The sequence below is a fragment of the Musa acuminata genome, unplaced genomic scaffold (genome assembly GCF_036884655.1).
Source record: "Musa acuminata AAA Group cultivar baxijiao unplaced genomic scaffold, Cavendish_Baxijiao_AAA HiC_scaffold_308, whole genome shotgun sequence".
Taxonomy (NCBI): domain Eukaryota; kingdom Viridiplantae; phylum Streptophyta; class Magnoliopsida; order Zingiberales; family Musaceae; genus Musa; species Musa acuminata.
The window spans coordinates 25,502-33,045 of NW_027020568.1; the positions used below are offsets into that span (position 1 = coordinate 25,502).

The following is a 7,544-nucleotide window of genomic DNA, read 5'->3' on the forward strand; positions in this document are numbered from 1 at the left end:
AGATGAAGGACAGGGATAATGGAGACAAAGGTGCGTTTCTTTGGGAGTACTCAATCTTTTACACAGACAAGAAAGTCCAAAGATCACAGCTCACAAGGCCTAAACAACTCAGGACTGAGATAAGACTTGTACTGACCTGTTCTTCCTCCAAGCCAAAAACCAAAACCCACAATGTACTGTTTTCAGCAACACATTCTGTAAGAAGGCATCTCTATTTGAACTCAGAACATAGATAAAAGATTCCAAGATTCAGCTTGCAGCATAGATACATGTAGAACAACACATGTAGAAGGAGTCAGAAGCCATTGGCATACTCCACTATTTTAAGAGGAAGCAGTCTTGTCTGTGAATAAGCATTTGCAGTGTTAGGGATGAAGCATTCCTCATGCATTTGTTGTCAAATGATTGAATAGTAGCCAACTAGCATTCAACACAATATGCCATGGAAGAAACACAAGAGGGCCATGCTAGTGGCAATCATTTTCCACAATTACAGGCTTTTGGTGTTGTCAACATGGCAGAGGAGATGGCAACTACTGATTTATAGGGCATTTACTCTTCCCAGCATGGCTAAAGCTTGGACTCACATCAACTGCTTTTAGATGCTTTACCCTTCTCAAGAGAGTTACTACTGGTGGATACATTGCCATTTAAGATATTAGGACCCAACCACTAGGACTATATGTACTCTAGATCTTCTCTGAGGGCACTCCTTTCTACAAAATGAGGAATTTATATCATTTTTCTAGCAAAAGTCTTGGAGAGAGAGAGAGAGAGTAGATGGTAGTGATTGCCAAGGGGCTAAGGGCAATTGGGGAAGCACAGCATCCTCCATGTGCTTTGACCTGAAACCCTAGCTCATCCCTGAAGAGAAGGACAACATGGTGGGGAACATGTTGCTCCAGGGAGCCAAGGAGGTGCCTTGGTTAGTATGTGATCAGGTTTAACAGCAGCATAATCTCAACTCTCTATCTTGATGCTGATCTCTATCTTGATGCTATCAGCCTCAAGCATAGATCTTTGGTGCATTGGGAAAAGGGTCACAAGACAATAGCAACGCAACAGCTCATTGCTTCTCCCAATAAGTCTGAACCTCACTACATTTATTGTTCCTGAAGCAAGAATTCCCTTTCCCTCTTCACTTCTCCAAATGCTCCTCCTTTTCAGCCTCTCTTCTTGGGCATTTGCTATCCCTGCTGAGGTTCCGGCATTGGGGACTTGTGGTTTCTATCTGTGGCCGCATCCGTTTTTCTTCCCTGTTATCTGAGAAAATAGATTTAAGGGGAAGAGAACACCTCTCTTTCTCTTGTGTGTATGTGGGCTCAAAGCTGGACTTGGGCTTCTTCAAATCTAAATCTTCAACCATCTCAGCTGGGCACTTCTCCTTCGAACCAGGATCTGAAGAATGAGGAAGCATGGGTGGCAGCTTCCCTATCATCCTCTTCAGGTAATGTTACCTTTTCTTGTGTGCCTCTTCCCTTTGGTTTTCTGGATTGGCTATGATTTTTCCGCTTTACTGACTGCAGGTGGTAGCAATAGCTGTTTTTCTTGCGCTGGGGTTTGCTTTCTATGTGTTCTTTGTCCCATTTGTTGGGAAGAAGCTGTTTCAGTATGTAGTAATGGGGCTTTACACTCCCATGGTAAGCCATTTTACTAGCACCACTCTGAAGTGTTTCTTCCTTTGCTTTTCTCTTCTATTTTGTAAAGATCTCAACTTGTGCATATCTCTGAGCGGTTCTTGCTGTTTTCTTCGTTCCATTAAAATCGTGGTTTTCCAATCAGTCTTGGCGCTATGTCAATCTTCATTTATTCAAGGATTTCTTGAACTTTTCCTAAGCTCATTAATGAGCACCTAGAATGCATCAGTAAGTACTATTGGACTCTGCAATGTCCATATGTTGTTCATAAGTTGAATCTGCCGGGTGAAAGTTTTTTTTTTTTTTGTTCAAAATAACTTGACTGAAAGAAAATGGCTAACCTGAAAGGAGAACTTAGGTTAGATTAAAAAGGATTTGGTTGAGGCAAGAGTTGGACTCTTTCTCCTTAAGACGCATTTGTCGGTTTAGCGGCAATCGTCTCCCAAGATACAGCAATCACTTCTTGCAATAGTAGCACTCCAAATTGCGAACTTTAGATGCTTTTGTACTCTCTCTTTGATCTTTGTCAAATGAATGCAAGAATGGAATTCTATTTTTCATTGAATGAATGCATGGGTGAGATCTATTTATATATGTTGGAAAGACTCATTAGGGTGAAAAAACATGTCTGTTCATATGAAAAGACATGTCTATTTGGGTGAAAAGTCATGCTTATTTGGGTGAAATGTTATGTCTGTTTGCTCAAAAGAACATGTCTATGCAAGTGAAAATTTTTCATTCATTTGAAAATAGCTTTATCCTACTATATACAACAGAATCTATACTTGATTAGGAAAGTAAATAGTGACTATCCTTGAAATTGTTTAATAAACTACATCTACAACACACCATTTCAACTCTAAAGGCTTTTAAAATTGCTCATGTTTTCGACTGATTAGGTGGTCTGCTAGGAAGGAAAGGATTCATGCACCTGGCTCCAATAAGATGGGTTTTACTTTAATGTCTTTGGTTGAAATACCCACTGGAACAAGAGTTAGCCATGATTCATGGCATAAATTTTGGAAAGCTATCGATCACCAGTAAGCAAGTAGATGTAAATACCCTAGCTGATTAAATCTCACAAATATATACAATTTAACCTACATGGGAATTCTTTCTACATTCCGGAACCATCAGTTGGGCAGTATGTATTATGATTTTAATAGTAGAATCTTTAATGATCATAAAAGATGCTTTGTCTAGCATGATGCCTTCCGCAGCAAAATTCACTTTTTAGAGGATCTTAGTATTTCCTGTAAACTTGGTTGCCAGGTTCCTCTATTCTGTTATTCTTTCTTCCCTCTTCAACTTGTTTTCTTTGGCATTCAGTCATTGGGAGTTCAATCTAACATCTAAGTGTATACTATGAGAAATAGCCACTGAGGAGATCTTCTGACAAGGTACTTGGTCTGTAATCTGAATAATTCTAAAGGACAAACATAGAAATTGCCAAAGGTGCCAAGCAAACATATAATAACCTCAATGAGAAGACTGGACATAACGCCATATGCAATCTGTGCATTTATCAGGACTGCTCTTGAATCATTATCAACATAAAAACTATTCAAAGTTGATTTTGTTTCTTTAACCACATTGCATTTTTTTAATGATGTGAAACTTGTGCTACATTTCTCGCAATGCCAGAAATTTCCTAACTACCACTTATGGTTGATACGATTTGAAAACTTCATGGTGTATAATGTGTGAAAATGATAAATATGCATTCTTATATTATGAAAGTGCCGTTATATTACAGCTGTTATATTCGAGATATCTATGAGTCCATATGTACAATTTGAAAAAAAATATTGTGTCTTGTGATGATCTGATTGCAAATAGAGTTACAGGTGGCTACTTACAGAGACTGATTTTTTGCTCTTTCTTCTTATCAGATTGCATGTGTTTTCTTCTTATATGTGTGGTGTGCGGCAACGGATCCTGGTGACCCTGGTATATTCAAATCAAAGAAGTATCTTAAAGTAGAGGACTACAAAGAACAGTTTGTTTCCAAAGAGTGTAAGCAAGAAGGCTTAACAAAGGAGCTAAATGTTGAAACAACTGCCGAAAAGCAACTTGATGGGAGCATTGATTCAGATGCTGCTAGGGATGAGTTACATTCTAGAGTTGAAAGTGAGAGATTGCCTGGCAGCACTATAACTTGGTTGGTAGTACTTTTTAGCTGGTGTGGTCTGTCTTTTATGTGCAATTGGTGTCAGTCACATGAGCAGTCTTCTGAAGAGCAAATGAGTGAGGAAGGAATGTTTTACTGCAGTCTATGCGAAGTTGAGGTATGCCCAATGACCAAAATATCGAAGTTTTATAGCATTCTCCTTTCTTTAGCAAATATATCTTTTCTGTCATCCTTCAGGTTGCATCGTATTCCCTGGACCCTCTCCTGAACTAAATTTACTAGTAATTCTGCTTCAGAAATTAACTAATTTGATTTTTTTTTTCCTGGAATAATTGCTAATGGCTATTTCCTTTAATAAAAAAGTGGCTCTAATTCTAATTGCTAGTAGTTACAAACTAAGAACGATATGGTTTACTAGTTATGTTTTCACCTTGTTCTAAACAAAATGGTGTCTTTCACAATATGCACCTTTAGCCACATTGAGGTATGCGATGAGGTAACTGTTAAATAAGAATATCTCTGTTATAGTTGTTAAAAGAAATTTTATTTTGGATTGTTGTTCATTCCTTTTCTGTTGAAATGCTTAATAAACTTGGAAAACATTGAATAAAGCACACTCCAATTCTGTGTTCACGACTATTTGAGCAATCAAGTCTTGTCTCCACCGGAGGTCTGCCTATACATCCCCTCTTAGTTGGACCTGTAGTTCTTAGTGTCAATCCTGATTACAAGGAGAACTGCATGTCATGTTCAATGCAGTCAACTATTACTGACAGATGTCCTCATCCCTGGTTTTACAGGAAAGCATTTAGTAATCTCTGACGATTTAAATTTGTAATGTTTCGATTATGTGTAGTTGACATTAATGTCCAGTCTATTTATTGACTTTATTTCTATATCTTTTGATATTTACTGAGGTTTATGCATGAATTGAGATATTATATTGAAATTCAAAACTATTTGGTCTAAAGATGCAAGTTGCATATTTCTTGCAGCTGTTCCTGGCAAAATTTGACTAAAACAAATTTAAAGTGTGGATTAAAGTTACACATCCCTCTCAAGAAAAATGATAATTTATCAACAATAATCTAATGGGCTCTCTGTTAACCTGGTTTTTCTCCCTTATCACATTTTGCAGGTATTGAAGTATAGTAAGCACTGTAGAGTTTGTGACAAATGTGTTGATGGCTTCGATCATCACTGCAGGGTGACTTTTCAAATTTAAAATCTTTCTTCTTTTCCTCTTGATGGCATGCAATGCTTAATATCCTCCCTTGATCTTCTAGTGGATCAACAACTGCATAGGAAGAAAAAACTATAAAAGGTTCTTCACCCTAATGGCGTCTGCTCTTCTGTTGGTAAGCGCAAGCCTTTTTCTCTATTAGGACAGTGGTCTGCATAGACATGTGATAGTATGATACTATTTTTATTGTGCCTATTGACACCTCAGAAGACACTAACTTCGTAGTGCACCATGGACCTGATATGTAGCATGCATCTTGTTGGGTCCTTTTTGTTCTGATTGACTATTGACAGGTCTCCATGCTTTGTGCACCTTGGGCCAGCTTATTCTGCAGTGGTCAATTGGACTCCTTGTGTTGATACTCTGCTTCCTTGAGCGAAAGCGATTCTCTGCAGAAATCATCTCAAAGTTGGGAAGCAGCTTCTCTTTGGTGCCCTTTGTTATTGTGGTGGTGAGTACTTGAAGTAGGGGTTCACAGTTGAATAAATATAGCCTATGAAAACTAACAGTGATTATCATATGATGTGGCTCTACATCTGCAGGCTTCCTGTACTTTCTTAGCCATGGTTGCGACCCTACCAGTTGCACAACTTTTCTTCTTTCACATTCTTCTAATAAAAAAGGTAAATCTTGCTGAAATTCTCTTTCTACTAGATTTCATACTGCTTTCATGAAGATATATTCTTTTATGTTTTGACATCATTTAGGTGCATCCATGTGGACAAAGCATCCAACCATTCTTCTAACAACTTGTAATTTAAACAAAATAAATCTGATATAGAGGAATGGACTAGGCAGCTAACCGCATGATGTGGTGTTGTTGACTTATGAGAACTGGAAAGAAGTTGTTGATTTGGACTACCTCGTTATGATTGATATCTGCATGAATGTTGGTGCAGGGAATTAGTACATATGATTACATCATAGCTTTAAGGGAGCAGGAGCAGGAGCAAGAACAACATGCTGTTGGAGAACAGCAAAGTCCACAAATGTCTCAAGTAAGCTCTTTTACTGGACTAAGCAGCACCAGTTCCTTCAACGTGATTCATAGAGGTGCATGGTGTACTCCACCAAGATTATTCCTCGAGGATCAGGTACTATGTATCTCTTTCTTCTGACAGGCCCCTTGTGCACAGAACATAACTAAGTGAATAAAATAAGAAGAACTTAAAGATGTATTTGTAGATAACAGTTAGTAGATACTATCTTTTCAACCTTTGATGGAAACCAAATTTTTTGTCATTTATTGCTTATATGATGACTGAAAAAGTTGATTTTTTTTCATACGGAGAAAGAAAAACCACTCTTTGTCAAGTTATTTTAATTTGCTTTGATGTTTTACTTCAAAAATAAAATCACAGCTGACTTTATTTGCTGGTTGATAAAAACTGTATTTCAAATCTTGTTTGTATGTTCCCTTTTCTCCATCTATGGAATTGTAAATCGCATGCAATTACATATTATAAGCCTCCTGTATGAAGAATTTTCTTAGGCTAATTAAGAGTAAGCATGGTTAACTCAGTTCCCAATCTCTAGAGTTGAGCTACTGTTGAATCCCGAGTCTGATTGTTCTCAATAGCAATTCCCTATATTGCAAGTTTTAATCAGAAAAAAAAAATGATGATATTATTTGATGGCTTTCTTAAATTTTTAATTATTAACATTGATGTTCATTGAAAAGAGGTTTCATTCTTTTCGTAGTTTGATGTTGTGCCCCCAGAGATTGGCACATCTGCAAATCACACAAGCAAGAAGTTGATGGCAGAGGAACCAGTCAAGAGGAAAAATGCCGGACCTGTCAAGATCAGTCCATGGACCCTTGCAAGACTTAATGCCGAAGAGGTTTCGAAAGCTGCTGCACAGGCAAGGAAGAAGTCCAAAATCCTTCAGCCAATTGTTAGACGAGATAATCTGCAGGGACAAGACACAGAGAGTAGTCTCGGCAGTGGCAGTGGCAGAATGGTTCTGAGATCGGATAACCGTAGGCGGATGAGCAAAAGAGGAAGAGTTCCGTTGGACCTTCCTCTTGAATCTCTAGCGAAAATATCTGCTAGCGCAACTGAGAGTAATGCCAGCGATCTGGCTCCCGAGACATCCACCGGTTTGGCACCTCTGCAGCTTGAAGCCAGGAGTGCTTTTCGACCCAACAAGCCAATGCCATCAGCTAGAGTTGTTGCTTCTTCTCCTGATAGTAGTTTAGACTCACCTGATCTGCATCCATTTCGTGATTCTTCATCCGGAGCTGAGGAAGCACAAGGTCTCAATTCTATTTCTATCACAGGCATCATTCCACCGAACGGAATTCAGCGCTCGAGATCTGCCAGTGATGGGTATGAAGCATCTGGGGGCGAAGACAGTGACCGGATCCCATCTAGGATCGTGCACAGGTCATCCAATTGGGCTAGCATTGTCCTCAGCTCCGAACATAGTCAGATTGCAGATGATATGAAGGCCTCATCCTCTGCAAGCTTGCTCTAGACCTGCAGAAACGCGGCAACCAGGTCGAAATTTACTTTGGTTTTCCTCTGACTGG

At 38.8% G+C, this 7,544-nt stretch overlaps 1 protein-coding gene across 1 annotated transcript; it reads left to right on the forward strand.

The window, feature by feature from the left end:
• Positions 1-711: 711 nt before the first annotated feature.
• On the forward strand, positions 712-7,538 carry LOC135657804 (probable protein S-acyltransferase 22). Its single transcript, XM_065176017.1, has 10 exons — positions 712-925; positions 1,005-1,447; positions 1,527-1,640; positions 3,530-3,925; positions 4,907-4,975; positions 5,055-5,126; positions 5,334-5,462; positions 5,554-5,634; positions 5,911-6,105; positions 6,713-7,538. The coding sequence occupies exons 2-10, from the start codon at positions 1,406-1,408 to the stop codon at positions 7,487-7,489; spliced, it is 1,875 nt and encodes a 624-aa protein (XP_065032089.1). The 5' UTR covers positions 712-925; positions 1,005-1,405; the 3' UTR covers positions 7,490-7,538.
• The last annotated feature ends 6 nt before the right edge of the window (positions 7,539-7,544 follow it).

Excerpts from the sequence above, each read along its gene's own strand:
- LOC135657804 (XM_065176017.1), top strand. The coding sequence starts at position 1,406 with ATGAGGAAGCATGGGTGGCAGCTTCCCTATCATCCTCTTCAG. Across the intron at positions 5,635-5,910 it reads ACATTCTTCTAATAAAAAAG|GGAATTAGTACATATGATTA; the intron begins GTAAATCTTGCT and ends ATGTTGGTGCAG. Across the intron at positions 6,106-6,712 it reads GATTATTCCTCGAGGATCAG|TTTGATGTTGTGCCCCCAGA; the intron begins GTACTATGTATC and ends TTCTTTTCGTAG.